General features: G+C 35.9%; 1 protein-coding gene across 2 annotated transcripts; it reads right to left on the reverse strand.

Annotated features, from left to right (window-relative positions):
- Positions 1 to 11601: 11601 nt before the first annotated feature.
- Positions 11602 to 19173, reverse strand: LOC108453595 (PHD finger protein ALFIN-LIKE 7-like). Of its 2 annotated transcripts, none has more exons than XM_053025756.1 (6): positions 18915 to 19173; positions 18630 to 18805; positions 18474 to 18506; positions 16530 to 16758; positions 12379 to 12505; positions 11602 to 12259 (listed from the first exon to the last, which is right to left on the reverse strand). In XM_053025756.1, exons 2-6 carry the CDS (start codon positions 18724 to 18726, stop codon positions 11993 to 11995), a joined length of 753 nt encoding a protein of 250 aa, XP_052881716.1. In that variant the 5' UTR covers positions 18727 to 18805; positions 18915 to 19173; the 3' UTR covers positions 11602 to 11992. The 2 variants fall into 2 exon arrangements, with proteins under 2 accessions (XP_052881716.1, XP_017607282.1); XM_017751793.2 differs by having other exon boundaries at positions 12376 to 12505; positions 18915 to 19161.
- Between the last annotated feature and the right edge of the window lie 705 nt (positions 19174 to 19878).

The following is a 19878-nucleotide window of genomic DNA, read 5'->3' on the forward strand; positions in this document are numbered from 1 at the left end:
AAAAGTTGAAAATTTTTATAAGTTTTAAAACTTTTATATGTTATCAATTTGGTCCCGAATGTATGTTTAAGCATTGTACACTAAATTTTATGTGAATATTGAATGTGAATGAATGACTATTACTGTAATGAGATGATATTTGATGTTCGGTTGTTTTGAACTATGTTATGAGTATAGTAATGCCTCTTAACCTATTTCGGTGATGGATACGGGTTAGGGGTGTTACACGGTAACTCTTTCCATCTTTGCCTTAAAAATTTAAAACGAGTTCTAATGAGATGTGAGGAAACGAATCTTGTGCTAAATTGGGAAAAATGTCATTTCATGGTTCGTGAAGGGATTGTATTAGGACACAAAATTTCTAGTAAAGGGATTGAGGTTGATAAAGCGAAAATCAAAACTATTGAGAAACTACCTCCCCCTAGTTCAGTTAAGGCTATTAGAAGCTTTTTATGACATGTAGGATTTTATAGAAGACTCATTAAAGATTTTCCTAAAATAGCTAAGCCTTTAACGAATTTACTAGAAAAAGATGTACCTTTCAATTTCAATCAGGAATGCTTAGAAGCATTTAACACTTTTAAGGATAAATTAATTAATGCCCCGATTGTAGTTGCACCTGATTGGAATTTACCCTTTGAACTAATGTGTGATGCGAGTGATTTTGCAGTAGGTGTGGTTCTTGGATAGGGAAGAGACAAGCACTTTCAACCGATCTATTATGCTAGCAAAACTTTTACAGCCGCACAAGAAAATTACACGATGACTGAGAAAGAATTGTTGGTTGTGGTTTTTGCATTCGATAAATTTAGACCACATTTAATATTATCTAAAGTTTTCGTTTACACTGACCATTCAGCACTTCGATACCTACTTACTAAAACAGATGCAAACCTTGACTAATAAGATGGATTTTGTTGTTGCAGGAATTTGATCTAGAAATTCAAGATAAGAAGGGAGTAGAAAATTTTGCAGTAAATCATCTATCCAGATTAGAAAACCCACATCTCAAGAGATTTGATGAGCATGAGATAAATGACACATTCCCTGAAGAACAACTCTTCGCCATATCTGACTCAGAGGTACCTTGGTTTGCAAACATCACAAATTATGTAGCTGCTAACATTACACCAAAAGGGTTGACACATTAGCAAAAGAAACGATTCTTCACTGATGTGAAAAACTATTTTTGGGAAGATCCTTTTCTATTTCGTATATGAGTAGATCAAGTTATTAGAAGATGCGTCACGAAGTCAGAAGTAATAAAGATATTGGAACATTGCCACTCAGGACCGACTGGAAGACATTACAGTGGGACTAGGATCGCACATAAAATGCTCGAATCAGGTTTTTATTAGCCCACACTATTCAAAGATCCCAACAGGTATGTTACTTCTTGTGATAAATGCCAACGAACAGGTAATATCTCTAAACATGACGAAATGCCTCAAACGTACACGCTTTCATGTGAAATATTTGATATATGTGGTATTGATTTCATGGGTCCATTCCCTATCTCATTTGGGAATAAATACATATTAGTAGCCATTGATTACATGTCTAAATTGGTGGAAGCCCAAGCCTTACCTACTAATGATGCTAGAGTAGTGGTGAAGTTCCTTAAGAAACTTTTCTCTCGATTTGGAGCACCTAGAGCAATTATCAGTGATAGGGGCACTCATTTCTGTAATGCTCAATTCAATAAAACCCTTAAGAAATATGGAGTTTACCATAGAACAGCTACCCCTTACCATCCTCAAACTAGTGGAGAAGTCGAAGTCGCCAACCGAGAACTTAAACACATCTTAAAAAAGAATGTAGAGTCAAATAGGAAGAATTGGGCAAAGAAACTAAATAATGCCTTATGGACCTATAGAACTGCTTTTAAGACCCCCATATGAACGTCTCCTTACAGACTTGTTTATGGGAAGAGTTGTCATTTACCGTTTGAACTAGAAGACAAAGCATTCTGGGCTCTAAAATTTCTGAACTTTGATCTCAAACTCGCTGGTGAAAAGAGATTGATGCAGCTGAACGAGTTAGAGGAATGGCGAGCTAATGCCTATGAGAACTTACGATTATACAAGGAAACAATGAAGCGCCGCCATGATACTCGTCTAAAGCAGCACAAGCAATTTGAAGTTGGAGATCTTGTCTTGTTATACAACTCAAGGCTCAAATTCTTCACTGGAAAGCTTAAATCACGACTATCAGGTCCTTTCGTAGTCCAAAATGTCTTTTCATATGGCACAGTAGAGGTAAGTCACCCAACCCAAGGCACATTTAAGGTAAATGGACATCGTCTTAAACTTTATAACGGTGAGGATTTTAAAGACAATAGAGAGGAGCTACGTCTCCGCGAACCCGCCTAACATTCCCACAAGGCAAAGTCGAGCTTAGACTTTAAATAAGCGCTTCTCCGGAGGCAACCCGAGCACTAACCCCACTCAATAACTTAGTTTATTTTTCCTTTTGTTTTACAGTCTAACTGCAGGTATTCTTGGCACACATGGCCTAACACACGAGCGTGCTTTATGCCATGGGATCCCCACAGGCAAGAAACACGGGCATGGCCATGGTCGTGCTAAAACAGGACAAACATTTTTCCCAAGACAGGATGACACATGGGCTGCGATAAATAGCCACGGCCGTGTGCAGCACACGGCTAAGGACACGGGCGTGTCCCAGACCGTGTTGAAACTGCACTTTAATTTTTCAAATAAATCAGCAGAGACACGGGTTGTGATAAAACGCCACGGCCGTACGAGGCGGCCGTGGGAGCCATACGACCTTTAACACGGGCTTGCCCAAGGCCATGTGAGAACTTTCCCAAAGATCGAAACGTTCAACGAAGTCAAAATAAAACATGGGCTGATGCCACGGCCGTGCTTGAAGGCCGTACGCAATCCTGATTAATTGACATGGGTGTGTTGGACTTACCACGGGAGTGGGCGAAACGAAGGGAGCACCACATGGCCGTGCGATGTGGCCGTGTGGGTCACACGACCTAGACACATAGGCGTGTCCACGGGCCGTGTGCAACACTGACTTAAATCATCAGTTGATAAGCACAACTCATGAACACGGGCGTGGTATACTGAACACGGGCGTGGGAAAAGCAAACAAATGTGCACACAGCAGTGCGACACGACCGTACGCACCACACGGCCTAAGAACATGGGCGTGCCTAAGGGACCGTGTGAGACACTAACTGCTAGTTCACGAAAACCACGGGCTGAGAGCATACCACATGGGTATGGGCCATGGCCGTGTGGCTTAAAATGGGGCCTACACGATCGTGGCCTCCTTTTATTTCTCCCTAGCCCTAATTTCTTCTCATTTCCCTTCACTATTCATCATCTTCTCCAACCAGCCACCCTCTTTCTCCTTCCTTTTCTTCACTTTTCTTTTCTTTTTCTCTTTTCCCTTCTTCTTAACACTACTTCCCTATTTTCTTTACCCCCATCCTCTTTCTCCATTTTTCTTTCTCCCTTCTCTCCTTTCCCCCTTCTTTTTTCCTTTCCCCTCCGACCACTATGCGCCGCCGCACGACTCCGCCAACCCCACCAATCTCAATTTCTTCCCTTGCACTTCTAACCTTTTTATACTATTTTACTCATTTATTTTATTTAATTTGTTGGCTATTATTACCTATATTTCTTTATCACTATTCTATATCATTTTTCTCTACTAATACTTTACTGTCATTTCTGATTCGTGCTTAGTTTCAATTTTTATTGATTTGCTGCTTAAGAACGTTTTGAACATTTGCTATATGCTGCATAGTTTTTTTCTTTTTCGGGTCATTTGCTTTGATTGAGTTAATTCGTATCATGCTTATACATATTTAGTACTCTATTAGTTAGTTCTCCACTAGTCATTACGATTCTACTTCTCTCGTTTGCCTGATTATGTTGCATTTAGATGTTTGTTCTTACTCGCTTGGTTTCTATGTTGACTCAAGCCATGTATTTTTGTTTGCAAACATCATGAAGAACCCAAAAGGCAAGAAATTTGCGGTTCCTACCTCGAAAAAGTGAAAAGGAGCGACATCTTCCTTGGGTCCTACCATCGAGATACGACTTCCATTCCTCTAATTTCCACTAGGGCCCCAAGAGGAATTATTTTAGATCCTACGTGCCCGACCCCTTGGTGTGGGGTGTTTTGTTGATTGGGCCGCACTAGAGCAGGTCCACCTAATTGATTCAGTTTAGGCCCTCTTTGCCACCACTCCGTGGGACCGCTTCTTTGATATTATCGAGCTAACGTATTTGGAGTTCACCTTAGAGCTTGGCTTGACCTTTCAGTTACAGATAGTAATGGCAGAGCATGACGACCCAGGAACAGTCCAATTCTGCCTTGGAAGTCTAGTACTGCAGCTAAGTGTTCCAGAATTTGGAGCTACCTTGGGACTCTATACAGACGAATTCATGGAGGCCGACAATTTTCCCCACCTCTACTGCCACATCCATCGTTCACCTTCATCATGTTGGATAGGCCTCATGCCTGCTACAGGCATTTATGATCCTAGCCGTTCAAAGGCATTAGCTTTAGCTCCAGCTCTGCGCTATCTCCATGCCTTTTTGGCACACACATTAACGGGGAGGCGAGAGAGCACTAGCGTCGTCAACACTCACGACGCATACTTCCTGTGGAGTATGAGGCAGGGGCATATTTTTTATCTCGCATACTTCGTCGCCCTTGCCTTTCACCATCAGACAGAACGACACCGAAAGGAAGTCATCAGCATAGGCCCATATATGACACGTCTAGTGTGATATTTTGGGCTCCTGAATACAGTGGCGCAGTCTTCATCGCTTACTCTCATTAGCCAGATGTCCCAAAAGGGCATCCAAAGTATGCTCCATATGCGAATGATTGAGCGTCGTCGTGGGTTTGAACCTCTTCAGTACCGACTTGCACGAGCTACCGATGAGGATGACGCCGAGGATATTCCTGATGATATCCCTGCATTTTAGGAGGACCCACCTTCTCAGCCGCCACCGAGTCATCGACCAGTTCATGCGGCAGCTTCACTGTCTGATGTCTCTGACCACCTTCATCGCTTTGAGCAATATTGCACTCAGCGGTTCGACAGCATCGAGGCAACTCTAAAACAAATTTGCCAACATTTTCATATATCGCCTCCAGCACCACCACCTCAGGATCCAGTTGTCGATGAGGACTTTTGAGTCCATTTATTTTTTGATTTCTTTTTCTTTTTCTTTTTTTTTTCTTTTTACATTTCTTTTTGTCTTTATTTATCATTTTCTTAAAAGACCTTTCTTAGTATAATTTGAATTTCCTTTTATCTAGTTATTTCATTATTATCAACCATAATATCCCTATCGATTTAAATCCCCTAAACATTACTGATGGCATCGCAGTTTTACAAGGTTCAGTCAATGGGTGCTACTCAGGAATAAACAAACAATCTTCCACGACTGCCATGTCTTGCTCGACCATGACCATAGCCACCATGATAACTTCTTCGCTGGGCACTGTGATTGTGGAACCCAAACCTCTACCATCACCTTCACCTCTGTCTACATGTCACATACACATCACTTTCAATGTCTCTAAACCCATTTCCGCTCTTTCAAGGATTATATCCAAAAATTTAGGGCAGTTTCGCTTCTCTCACTCTTTTCTGATATTATGATTATATTACTATTATCTATCTTTGTACATTGAAGACAATGTACATCTTAATTGTGGGGAGGTTATTTATGTGATTATCAGAAAATCCTTGAATTTTTATCTCGTTCTTAAATAATTTTCTCTTATCATTATTAGAGTTAATTCGGATTGATTTATGATTTTGATTGATATGATTTTAATTAAATCATAGGTAACCATGCATTGATTGTTTAAACTTTAAGACATTAGGGGTTCAAGCATGATAAGTTGACTTTTGAGAATTAAACTTGCCAGGTTGTTTCCCTGAATTGAGGTATTATATTGAAGTTTTGAATTTACAGGATTGGCATCAAATACCCATAATTTTCGTGAGATTTTGAGCCTTTTAGAGCATATATCTTTCTTGCTCACTAATTTTATTGGTTATGAGTGTGTCAACATTGATTTGTTATTCTAGAACTTGCATCAACTATACATGTCGAGACCACACCTTTGATTTGATATACTAAAATGATAAAGGCACTTAGGTTTTAACCCATTTACCCCATAAAAAGCCTACCCACATAATTGACCCCTAGTAAACCCCTTCGAGCCTTAACTATTGTTTCTTGATTTTCCCCTTATTATTAACCCGCGACTTAACCCTTTTTGATTCGTTAAGAATTTCTCCCTTCTCATTGACTCCTTTTTATCGATATTTGATTTGACTAGTTACCTAACTATGTTCATTCATTCCAGTTGCTGAATTATTTCTTATTATGTACTTTCCATTAAGTACTTGTTTTTGTTCTTATTTAAAAAAAACGTATATTTATATTCATTCAATTACATATTGTTCTAAAGAGTTTGGATAAGTCATTATATTGAGAGAAAAGTTCACTTCATTAGTTTTGGTTAGTGTTAATTCTGGTACTTGTAGGTAATTCAGTGATTAGCTTTATTTTTTTCTAAGTTTGGTAACCTATTAAATTAATCTCGATTCTAACCCTCTTTTTCAGCCTTTATCGACACCTTTAACCCAAGCCCCATTACAACCCACTTAAAGACCTTTTGATTTGTGCATCATCTCATTATAGTGGTGGAGATTTGATTTTCATGCAAGCCTATGGTAATAACTTTTCATGTTTGACTATTGAGTGCTTAATTGTTGAACCTTAAACACTTAGAGTGATTTGAGTGAATCTTTAGTGAGGATGTCAACCCTTGTCGATTTGGAATTAAAGGTAATTACTTAGATAAAGGGGGATACCTATGATTTCATGATTGAAATGTTCAATTTGAATTGTTTGAAACTTTAATGTTCTTTTAGTTAAGCTCTTAATGTATGATTACTTGTGAATTGTTTCGAACATTATTGATGAGAATTATAAGTTGAGAAGAATTTATTTTAATTGTGAGTTGAGGACTTTGCTTGAGGACAAGCAAATGCTTAAGTGTGGGGATATTTGATAAACCGTAATATATACATATTTTTACCCCATGCTTGGCATATTTATGGATGATTTTTCCTTGGTTTCATTGAATTCGATGCTCCTAATCTTTTAAATTCATATTTTATACTTAGGCAAGCATTAGAAGGCGAAAAGAGTAAGAAACGGGCCAAAAATGGACAAAATGGGCCTAATTTAGCATGACACAAGGCCTAGGCATTTCCACACAGGTAATCCACACGCCCATGTATCATGGCCGTGTTGACACAAAACCAAGTCAGAATTACACATGGCCTGAGCACCTTCACACGGGCGTGGCACACGACCGTGTCCCTGTCGAGCCTAGGTCTAATTCTACTCGAAAAAAGGCCAATTTTAGGCTAATTTGGGCATTTCAAAGTCTATTTAAAGACCCTAGAAGAGGATTAAAGGGAAAACGCAGAGTTGAAGGCAGAAAATACTCAAGGACAGCCATCAGAATCACCTCAGAGGTAGGATCTACATCAAGACTGAAGATTTCCATCCAATTTCCTTGAAGTCTTTGGGTTTCTTTATGTTTTGTTATTTTCCAAACTTTGAGATGTTTTCCATTATTATTATGAACTAAACTCTCTAAATGCCTAAGGGAGATAAAACCTAAGACGGATCTTATTATTATTTGAGTTATATGATAAATACTTGTTCTTATTCTTAATTGTGATAGTAACCATTGCTTTAATATTCCAATATATTAATTCAGGTTTTTTATGTGCTTATTCAGTGGAGCAAAAATCCCTGTTTAAGAGTAGATTATTCATAATTAAGCGAAGTTGCATGCAATCCTAGAGATAGGACGACATAAATCTGCCAGATTATAGTCAAATCTAATATGGGAGTCTATAGATCGAGTTAATGAAACAATAGGGGTTTTAATTAGAAAGAGATTTCGATTAATCAACCTAGAGTCAGTTGTTTTTAATCTCGAAAGAGATATTAACATAAATTAGGGATTTCTACGGATTAAGTCAAATGAATAAATCGTATAATTCAAAAGTAATAAGTGAAGTCTAGGTGGATTCTTCCTTGGGTATTGTCTTCTCCATCGGTTTTCTAAAAAATATTTTCCAACTTTAATCTCTATCGCAATCCTAGTTAATTAGATAATTAGTTTTAAATAAAATATCCTCTTAATTTTTAGGCTAGATAATGAAAAGATAGTAATTACTAGTACTTTTAGTCCTCGTGGATACGATATTTCCGGTCTCACCATAACTATACTGCTGTTTGATAGGTGCGCTTGCCTTAGTTGAATTTTTAGTTAGTTTTACAACCATCAGAAGCTGCACGTTGTGGTCAAGCCACTCAATAACGTTGTGGCCAAGCCACTCAATATTGCAGTAAAACTGCCAAAGTCTTCCACCTTTCATAATCATCCCAACCCCATTCATGTCATATGGTTTATGAACAATATTTTTAGTGGGCATGCTTAACATACAAATCAAATTTATAATTAGTACAGTGGGCATGCTTAACATGCGTATCATATATCACAATTTCAATATCAGTTGCATGATTTATATATCAAGCATATCATATAAAGTCAACATATCACAAATCATGAGTATTGGAATGTAAACATATTTTCACAATCTACATTGAATCACATCAACATAATTTATACGATCACAAAATAATCAATTCGGAGTACTTACTTGAGAATCACCCTTTTATGGGTTTAATATCCCTTTTTGAATATTTAGTATATTCATATTATTTTGCATTATGAAGAACTCAAAAATGTTTCCATTATTAATAAATGTAAATAATTTATTTAACAATGAATCAAATTCGTTTATTTAATAATAAGTTAAACCCACACCTAATCTAAGCAAATCTGATGCAAAAACTTCTTCTAACGCCCACTTTCAAATTTAATTAAATCAATCTTAGATCTAAACACAAAATGAAAAACCGTCATTAAAACACCCTTAATAAATATTTTATAAACGGTTAAGCTTTGGCTTCTATGACAATACTTACTCTTGTGATATTTAAATCGAAGATATGAATCACTTTTGAAATTACTGACATTTCAAAACAACCATATTTGGTCCTTCATCAATAAAATGTTGTAGAGGAAAATAGATCCAGAAAAAGATGTCAATAACATATAAATGCAATCAATGAAGGAAAAAGGATGGAAGTAACATGAAAAAAATCAACTAATAACACCTTACTTACGCTTGATCTATCCGAAAATGAGTTGAATCAATCCGGTCCAATGAAATTGAGAAAGATAGATGATAGGATGAAATTTTCTGTTTGGAAATAATAAAATTCTAGAAAGGTTTTCAAAAGAATTAGTATACATAAATGTGGAGTAAAAATCACTCATTTGAGAAGTAGAGAGAAAAAAAATAAGGAAAATTTATCACGGTGGTGGTACGGTGATGGTAAGGTGGTGGTGCGGTGATGGTGTGGTTAATTAATGGTGGTAGAAGGTGGAAGAGTAGTGGAGCAAAAGAGGTGAAATAGTGGCTCAAAGAAGAAGAAAATGGAAGAGAAAGGTGGAGCAAGGGAGGAGTAATGGAGGAATCAGTCAAGAAAGGAGGAGGAGAGTAACAAAATGAAAAAAAATGTGAGAATGGTGGCTATTTTGGTGGGGTGGATGTTCAAGTTAGCCAAGGAAGGAAATTGGCAAGTGGGGGGAACATATGAGCAAAATGGGGATCATAAAGGGAATAAATAGGAGTGATTTCAAGGTTGGCCTCCAATCACCTCTTCCTTCCATTTGGGACAACTTCTAGATGGATTGACCAAGTGAATGGTTGAATTTTTTTTTTAAAAAAATATGCTAAAGGGATTCAAACTTGGGCTACTTGAAAAACTCCACACAACTCCTTAGTACTTAACCACTAGGCTAATTCACTTGCTTTTTAACATTCCTACAACATTTATTTATAAAATGGGGCATGACATTAACTAGAGTTTAAAACAAAATTACACCAAATAGAAAATAATGTGAGGGAAGGGATTCGAACTCGAGTATTCAAGGATAGCTCCACCATTACTAAATCATTAGACTTGATACTTATATATTGGCAAATGTGCCAAGGTCATCTTAAAAAATTTCGGGCGTGACCACTCTCAGTTCATTAACCCAATTTCTACTAACCAGTTTTTGGGATGTGACAATCCGGGTTGGATAGTGTGAGCCCTGAGTTGATCCGATCGACATGTTCCACAATAAGACCTAAACAGAGATAGAAAAACAAAACAGAATAAGCATTACTAATGCTTAGTAATTCTGTATGAAATTTACTTAACTTGCCTTGACATTAAATTAACTTAAACAAATAAAACACGTTGGTATTCAACCTATCATCCCTTGACATCCTTACGATTTCATATACATTTAAACAAAACAACCAATAAGTTAGTTTGTTTACACATCAAACACTTGCAATACGAATCACATGTACTTCACTAATATCTCAATTCATAAGCATATAATTAAATTCATGTTCAGATTACATTCAAATCATGCTCTATTTACAACATAACCATTTAACTCATATTCGATCTTTTGACCATTTATAACTCAAGTCATTTTGTTCCATTATCGTTCACATCTTAAACAAAATAACTCACTTCAGTTCATATTTAAACAAATGAACTAGCTACTATATAGATCCGTGCTATTAAAATTTCACAACAACAACTATATCTTGTATTTTTCCAAAGATGGTGATATGACGTCTAAGCCTAAGGATATGACCTTTTAAGACAATCGGATAAAAAATGAGTTTGAAACCCCATGTGCACTCAACGAAGGTGAGCTTTCAAAGGTTCGCCATGGCATTGAACGTGATTAAAGATTCACATGTTCGCCCGGTGTGAATATATGCATGGCATGAGATTCATCCATTAATGACATGTCAAAATTGAATCAAATCAAAATTTCAAATATAAAATTGTACTAAATCATAATTCATGTATAACATTACACATTTGATCAAAGTTCATGTATATTTTTATATTTATCTTTTATTTTAAGAAATGAATTATTTTATAGAATATTTATATAAAAAATAAATGATATAATTACTTATATTTTTTCTATAAATATAGGAATTTTGGTATTTTCAATTTTCATGGTCCCATTTAATTCATGAAACCAAATTAAATATTTTTTATTATTATAGGAAAGATTAAACTTGTATCAAAATATTTCGGAAGGTTAATATAATAATGGCAATGAAAGGGGTTGAAGGAAGGATTGCCCCATCCGACGTTTACACTTTACATGGATGTTTTTCCTAGGGGTTTTTAGGAAACGTTTGCATGGTGCGGAGGTGCATTTGATCGGTTCGATTATTTTAAGGCAACATCGAAATTTTGATATTAACCGAAATCGATTTGATTAGAATTTCATTTTGTTTTATCTATAATTTTGTTGAAGCCAGCAATCAAAATTCCAGGTTGCAGTTTTTTCATTCATCATCCCCACTGAACTTCAAAAGAAATAGGAAAGCGTACAGTAAATAATTCATTAAAAGATAAAATCAATGAGGTTTTGATTACCGGCCTTGGGTTTGGATACTTCAACAAAAATCTTTGGAGTTAACATATGTTCGTTAATTCTTATGGAATATATGCTAAAAAAACCAAGATGCAAAGTAATTTTAAAAATTAAGAAAGGCGAAGCAGAAAGAAGAAATTACAACCAAGGTAATAAGTCCGAAAAGACAAAAAAAAAAAAAAAAAAACCTAAAGTGCAGCATATGTTGCCAGCTTCAGTTTCGAGCGGATGACAAAAGAGAAGCATAACTTAAAACCCCATCCGCAGTTAATCAACTAAAGGGGCAACTCTGTCTATAATGAAAATGCTATCAACCTTGTCTGCTTCGTTTAAGCTACAACTTCAACTTCTCACCCTACTTTTAAACCCTGGCCCTCTTGCTACTGCAACTTGGGCATTTATACTGCTTGATATGCTCTGCCTTTGCAGGTGTAATCTTCACACATTTCCCATGGAACCATCTCTCGCAGATATCACAGCAAATCCAGAATTCATCTGTGCCATAGCTATCCCCACATGCCCCACAAGTCGCACCCTGTTCATCATCTTCCTCATCTTCCCCACTTTCATCCTCATCCTTAGATGCAGACATCTTTACCACCTTACTCTCCGATTCAGATTGACGTGACTGCCAACAGCAAGCATATGAAGCCATGAAGGTGACATCAATTAAGAGAAGCACATATAAAGGGGATGAAAACACCACTGAGAAAAACATCAAGTTTCAATTTTGGAACTTTGTACCACTTTAGCACTTGATTTGCTTTTGCCACTGCTGTTGTGATTAGCATATTGGTCCGTTGGTTGTTTGACATTGCCTGTCACGACTTCAAAAATGGTCGGAAGTTCGTTTATCATCCGAAAAAGCCTTTTCCTGCAAAAAGAAGATAAAAAACCAAATCTATTTACAACAATATTAGCAATATCAAATCAACTAAGTCACCAGACAATGTAATGCCAGGGCCTATTGGGCAAGTTGCATACACATCATTCAAGTACGATATAGGAAAACTCTGTCAGGAAGAACCCACCGCCTACCACCTCACAAACACATAAACATAAATAAGCGCCTTAGGGCCTGGAAGCATGCATGAGTTCATGGAGGCAGGTAATATACGCATGCGTCACTGATACCGAGGCTAGGGGAAAGGTACTTTTAATTAATAACTAGTCAACAATACATTTTATTTATTGATACAAATAAGAATCTATGAAAAAATCAACCAAACTTTATCCCACACTTAACACTTAAGAAATCAATGTGGAAAATATTAATATATATATCATGAATTTGTGAATATGAAGGAGATATGCTTTTTACTATTTTAGAATTCAAGGAGGGGATTATACTCAAGATCTCATTTTGCAGTTCCGTTGGCCTAAAAGTTCCATGAAAACCATATGGAACTCTAAATGGCAAGGTGATTCTGGCTACAGGTTTACTCTAAAACTCTTTGCTTCAATTATAAGAACCTGTTTGCAATAAAAGAGGAAAAATGAATATATTTAGCGTCTTAAAATCAACAGTTAATTGTATCAGATGTCACTGAATTATGGATCGAATTCTAAATTGGTCCATACTTGGAAACATTTCAATTGATTTCCCTACACATTACACAAAACCATCTATGATGGTGCTACATTCTGCAATATTTGTCACTAAAACATTAGTTAAGTGGAGGACAGTAAAATATTTCTTGTTGATTAATGGTTAGTGTAGAGCCATGTAGAGGAAAAATCAGAAACCTGCTAAGATTCCTAAAAAACTGACCATTTTAATCTTGACAAGGAGCTTAGACGTATCATCCCAGCTATATGGAATACATAAATATTTCCATCAGCTTCACAGCGGCAAATATGTTTCAAGAGAATATCCTAGAGATTCAATGCAATTCTTATTCAGAACCAATGCCAATCCTTAAAAGTACAACCAAATTATCTTTCTTTTAATCCAATATGTGGATTGCCTTGAAAATGTCAACCCTGAGTTTTTTGCAGCACATCCTCCAAAAATAACTCTAAAATTGACAAAGCCAACCACGATATGAGAATAGTTGGAGCAATTCTTCAAGGTTTAGTGAACACGGATCAACATTGGTGGTCATACTCATCAAAATAAGACACAAGTCCGGAGGCCAAGGAAGACGATCATGTGAAATTATTAACAAAAATTCCTCATTCATGCCTCTTTCATGAATTTCATTCACTAGCACTTGACTCGCACCAATTAGATATGGGTTTCAAACCAAGTGTCCAAGTAGCATGCCAATAGTGCAAAGCAAGAATTGTGTTTAAGCAAAGCACTTTGACTCCAGGTGAATCTAATAACCCATTACTTCACAAAAGTTCTGTCCCTATTCCAAGGATATTCTAGCACAACCTGATTTTCCTGAAAGCATTAGAACTTAAATTTCAACAGCAACTTTCAAAAACTTAGCCTCCATATTGAGTGTAGGTTCTGAAAAACTACATCAAATCCTTTTACTCCAAAATCATCACTTGACATTGTTTCCCTTGAAATATACAAAGGATTTCCCACTCGCCACCAATCTCTTTGTCTTCTGAGGTTGTGTCTGTCACTCTACAAGGAACTGAAGACTCCCTCAACTAAATACACATCAATTTCTTCGCTTTCTTCATGATACTCATCATAAATAGGTTCTAACATATCACTCGTGCTCTTCCATCTCGGTTAAGTTCACACTTTGTTTAGGACAAGAAAAAAAAAAACCATAGCCTTTCTTACCACAAGTAAAACAACGAATCTGAGAATTACTGCCAGGCTTGGAAACATTCTGTCCGGCTCTATTTTCAACCACAAATCTCACCAAAGCCTTCCCCTTCTCACTCCTCTCAATATTTCCCATATTCCCTCCACCACAATTATTTAAAAAGGAAGTCTCACAGTTTTTAGAGTTTGGTCAGTTTTAACACTTCAAACAACTCCAGCCCCCTTTGTGCTACTCCAATCCTTCTATAATTGGCTTTCTTGCACCGTATCACCATACATACTTTTCAACCTTTAAAGCATTTTGAAGTGCCTTCAAACTTGAATATAATAACCATTCCGACCTCATTCCTAATATATTGGTTTAACCTTGGTAGAAAACGAGATGTCATCTGTTCGTTACTCTCATTCAACCAAACTCAAACAGGGAAATTGTTAGGTTCAGAAATGTACACAGACAATCCCTTCTGCCTTAATGAGTGGAGCTCCTCAAAAAACTCTATTGCATAATCAGCTGGTAGGAATTGCTTGCGCAATTTCGCTTCAGTGTGGTTCCCATGTGCTGATTTTGGGCTTACATGGGCATGTTTCATGCGCAGATCGTGACACATGCATGTTGCTCTTCAACTCTCTTCCATCATTGGAACGCAGTGCCTTTCAATTTTAGTTTCACAAACAGTAGTTTCTTAGCCTCCACTATAGGTTTCAACTCAAAATAATTCTCCAAACTAGCTTCCCAATCCAGGTAATCTTCTACATGCATCTTACCATGAAAATCAACCTCAGTCTTAATTCTGCCCCCATTTATATCAAGGGCATGCACCAACCACTCCTCCAATCAACCTTGTATTGCACAATTTGCAAGACCAGCATCGTGAAAGAGGTTTTCGTCCTCACCAAAATCAAATTCACCAACAAGACTATCTTCCAGTAAGTTAAACAAGTTTTGGGCACCTTCAAGAATCTCTCCATTTGGGCTCTCACTAGTTCCTATCACAGACTAACATATAATGCACACAAAAATCTTTATTCACACATTGTATCACAGCCAATTATGTTTCTTAACTCTGATTTTCTCTTCATTGACCTCTACCACATCCAAGCATCGTGGCAAACCAAAATATAAACCTAGGAGCTAATTAGGCTCTGATGCCAAAAAATTGGCGTAGTTTATGGAGAAAAACAACAGCAAACACTGAAAAACAATTGAGATAGATGTTGGCACTCTTGAAAACGTAGGGTTATAAAACCTTTAGTTCATGTCTATTAATTCAAAGAAAATGAAAATAATGTTGTAGCCATGATGTTTTACAACTTATTTACACTAGGGTTACAATGAAGCTTTAAAACTACCCCTAGATTTAAACCTTAAAACTTATAATCCTATCCCTAAATTTAAACCTTGAAGATAACTTATAATCCTAGACATCTGTATAGATAGTTAATATTTAATAAATATAACTAAAATAATGAAATAAAATATTACTAGTAGCTCCTGTGTCACACTAGTTCTCTTTAACTGGAAATTAATGGGTAAATCACTCTATGGGTTTGTATATATTTTGGAGCGCACTCCAATCTCTATTTCATTTCAAGAGAATGCAAGCCTTTATTGAGCATTATGTAATACTAGTCAAGTGGTGAAATGGAATAGAACTCCTCATCTAGCATTTTTGGCTTCCAGAGTCCACTCGGGTACTGCCACTCAAGATCCAAACTGCACTCTCAAACATGATATTTATAAAAAGTAAACAGGACAATGACCTGCTCAGGTGTTTGAGGATAAGGCTAGATAACTATTGCATGTTAGTAAGAAGTGCCAGAATATCTCCCAATACACCTATTTTCCAAATTTAAAACAAACAAGTATGCAAAATTAAAGATAGAACGAAGATTAAACAAACTTCTCACAACTTTATATATCAACTATTACTTAATCCTTCATAAACTTTGTGCTTTTAAAAGTTGACCAGTCAGATTGGTAACTTGTGAAGTAAATCTGAAACAAACTGATTTGAACAGAACTTGGGTACTAGATTCCTAGAGAGTACATGAAAGAGAATAATGCAGTTAGCAGTAATTTTAAAAGTGAATCATGATACTGCAGCAATTGAGCTTTCCAAACAGAAACTCAATGCTCCAATAGCTGACAAAGAAAAAGCAAACATACCTCTCATTCTTGCCAAATGAAAATCGTGCACCAAAATAGAAAGCAACAGCAAGCAACCACGAATCACTATGAACTGCTACTAACGATAGCCAGTCCTTCTCCTGCATCCCATCCCTAGCAAAGTTTATGCCCAGTGCAGGCTCTGGAAGCTCAGGAGGCACCTCCTCAACAGGCAAGTTAACTTCCCATGTCTCATTTGGAAGTCCATAAAGGCATAAGTTCTCCTTCTCTGCAATTAAATTCAATACAATCAGAAAAGAAATGTAAAAGCAGAAGTATAACACCGCTAAAATGAATCACAACATACAGAATGTTAATAACATTTTAAGTTGTTAAATTGCATCAGGGTGAAAACATTCAGTGATAAACAAGATTTCCAGTATATAAATAAATATAAGCAGGTAGAAATTTTTGAAAAAGAAAAAATGAAATCACAACAGCAACAAGCACCACATTTCAGTAGTGATTGTCCAGTACCATAAGAAATCAAACTATTCCTACAAATTAAAATTTAAGAATAAATCCAGGAAATTGTGTCTATTATTAGTTTCAAGTTGACTAAGCAGCATTTTAAAGTTAAGAGTAATTTTTGAGTTCAAATGAAGAAAAAGAAAACATTCCATTTCCACTCTATGTTCAGTAAGATAAATTCGTTAAAGAATATTATGACTATGACAGACCTCAGGCAATTCTGAAATCACGAAGGAAACTATAAATGAAGACACGACAAGTAGCCTTCTGCATGAACAGTGATGACATAAAACAAAGAAAACCATATTACTACATGTTCATTTCAGTCTCCCTTTTAGTTCCAATTGTATGATATCAAACTCAAGTTAGATTAACAAGGAGTTCCTGCCACTTATTAATGAACCTAGACTTTGAAGGTTTAGACCAGGGATACACATTAACAAACATGTAGAGAATATGCAAAACAACAGAAAAAGTAATCATAATATCACCAGAATTTAAATATTAATATTAATATTAACAACAAACAGACCAAAACTCATAAATGAAATAAAAAGAAAAGTACATTTCTGAGGAAACAAAAAAAATAATTGCAAAACTTCAGCCAGTTGAGGCAGTAACATGGGGGCAGGTCAATTAGTAGTAAATAAATCATGATCTCGAATATTGTGAAAAGGAAAAGATTAACGAAAAAAACAGGTTTAGGCAATTTCGACGAACATGTTATTTTACAGCTTCCATATCCAGGCTTCAATTTTTTTTCAACGCTGAGAATGGACACTTGCCAGAGTGGTTAACTAGCAAAACAGTCACTCTATCAAAACCAAAAACAAAAGACAGCTCATTTGCAAGAAAAGTAAAGCATCAATATAACTCCTTGCAGGCGAAACAAGTAGAGTGTAGGAAATGCATCAAGACTTGATGCCATCAACAATAATAAAAGGGGCTGATATGATAAATAATCTATGAGGACTAAAACAATAAAAGAAAAAGAGGAGGGGGGGGGGGATAAAACGACATGGCCTCCCATGATTGAAGTGAATTGAATTAGGAATTCTTTACAGTGTACTCCACATAAAACATGTTGACATAACAAGCATGACCTATTTACAGATTGATAAGGTCGAGAAGGAAACCAGAGGCTCACAGAACTGAAGATCAAACTAAATATCGCAAAATCAAGAACTAGAAATTAGACAATTTAACTGACCACTCAGCCATCATGCAAGAGACAAAATTAACTGCTTTCGCTAAATACATTTGACAATGAGACGTTCATATTAGCTTTCGTCAAAGAGTCTGCTTCTACAACAGGATAAAATATGTGCTTTGTCAGACATTAAGAAAATCTAGCAGAGACAGATAAGAAGTAGCTAACCAAAGAACGAAAACTCGAGAAGAGTAAAACGAACATAGACACAAAATAAATGCCGCAAAATTAGAAGATACAGAGAAGAGCAAAAAATAGCCCACCGGGATCACACTGTTGGTAGAACTTATCAACATCTGCCAAAAATAACCCAAAGACATTACTTGAATTAGTTTGTAATTTTGAATATATATATATATACATACATAATAGCCATAACAGCAACAACGAAAGAAAGAAAGAAAGAGAGGCGAAGGAACCAGTGGTGAGAGCCTTAATCAAGCCAGAGCGTCTGCCCCTGAAGTCATTGAAGACCTCTTCTACCGTTCTGGGTATTGGGTGTGGTACCCCTTCCATTCCTTTTCTGAATTCCTGTTTAGATTTTTGCCCTCACTAACCCAATCTTAATGTCGTACTGGTACGTGGACCAAACAAACTACAAATCAAAGGAAAATCAGAATTAGGGTTTTCTGCTGGCTTTGTGAATAGAATTAGAGGTGGGATTGCGATTTACTTAAATTTTATATTTAATATAATATATATACTTTGTGAAAGAGAGCAGCACACGGATAACAGAAACTAAAAATTCCAATTTTAGAACGATTCATTGATGTGGCCCTCCTCTTGCAGCAACATTTTTACTCTTCTTTTTAAGCATACATATACCATTCCTTTTCCTACAATTTAATAGCCTACTCTCATCTATTCTCTTTTATATACTAATTTCTTAGTTATATTTTCTTTAATCATCTAGATGATTTACATTTTATGGAATGATACATACAGCACTGGTATGATATTTTGTTACATTACTTATACTTTATATATCATAAGTAGAAGTACCTGATTTTAAAAATATTTCAAGCTTAAATCTGTTTTCACACCGACTTGACCTACCCTTAAAACTCATTTTATTATTCTAAAATAATAAAATATTAAAATTTATATTTTTAATTCACATTTATATATTTTAATAATTAAATTTAAATTTGAACAACATTTTAATTAATTAATTTGAATTTAGGTGGGTCCAAGGTACAAAAATCTCTATCCAAGACAGACCCAAGCCAAGCTGAGCTTATCGGGTCGGCTGGGCTACCTAGCCCTCTTGGATAGGGGCCAAAATTTACGAATATTCCACTTTTTAAAAAAATAAATTAAGGTTTCTAGCTGGTTTTTCGCGTCCTACAATGTGTATTCTGACTTTTTTGACACATTAGCTTCTCTGGCCAGATGATTAAATAATAGTGGTGTTGTCTTTAAGCCTCGGATTCAATTTCTCTCTTACTTATATTTGTATTTTTTATTTCATGTTGTTTCAAACTTTTTTTTTATTTTTAATTAATGTTTTTAACACATTAGCTCATTTGGTTAAACAGTTATAATAGTGATTTCATCTTTTTTTTATTTCATGTTGTTTCAAGTTTTTTTATTTTAATTAATAAATATATTGTTTTCAATTTTTTTTTAATTCATATTTTTAATTAATAACTCTTTTATTTATAAAAT

The sequence above is a fragment of the Gossypium arboreum genome, chromosome 3 (genome assembly GCF_025698485.1).
Source record: "Gossypium arboreum isolate Shixiya-1 chromosome 3, ASM2569848v2, whole genome shotgun sequence".
NCBI lineage: Eukaryota > Viridiplantae > Streptophyta > Magnoliopsida > Malvales > Malvaceae > Gossypium > Gossypium arboreum.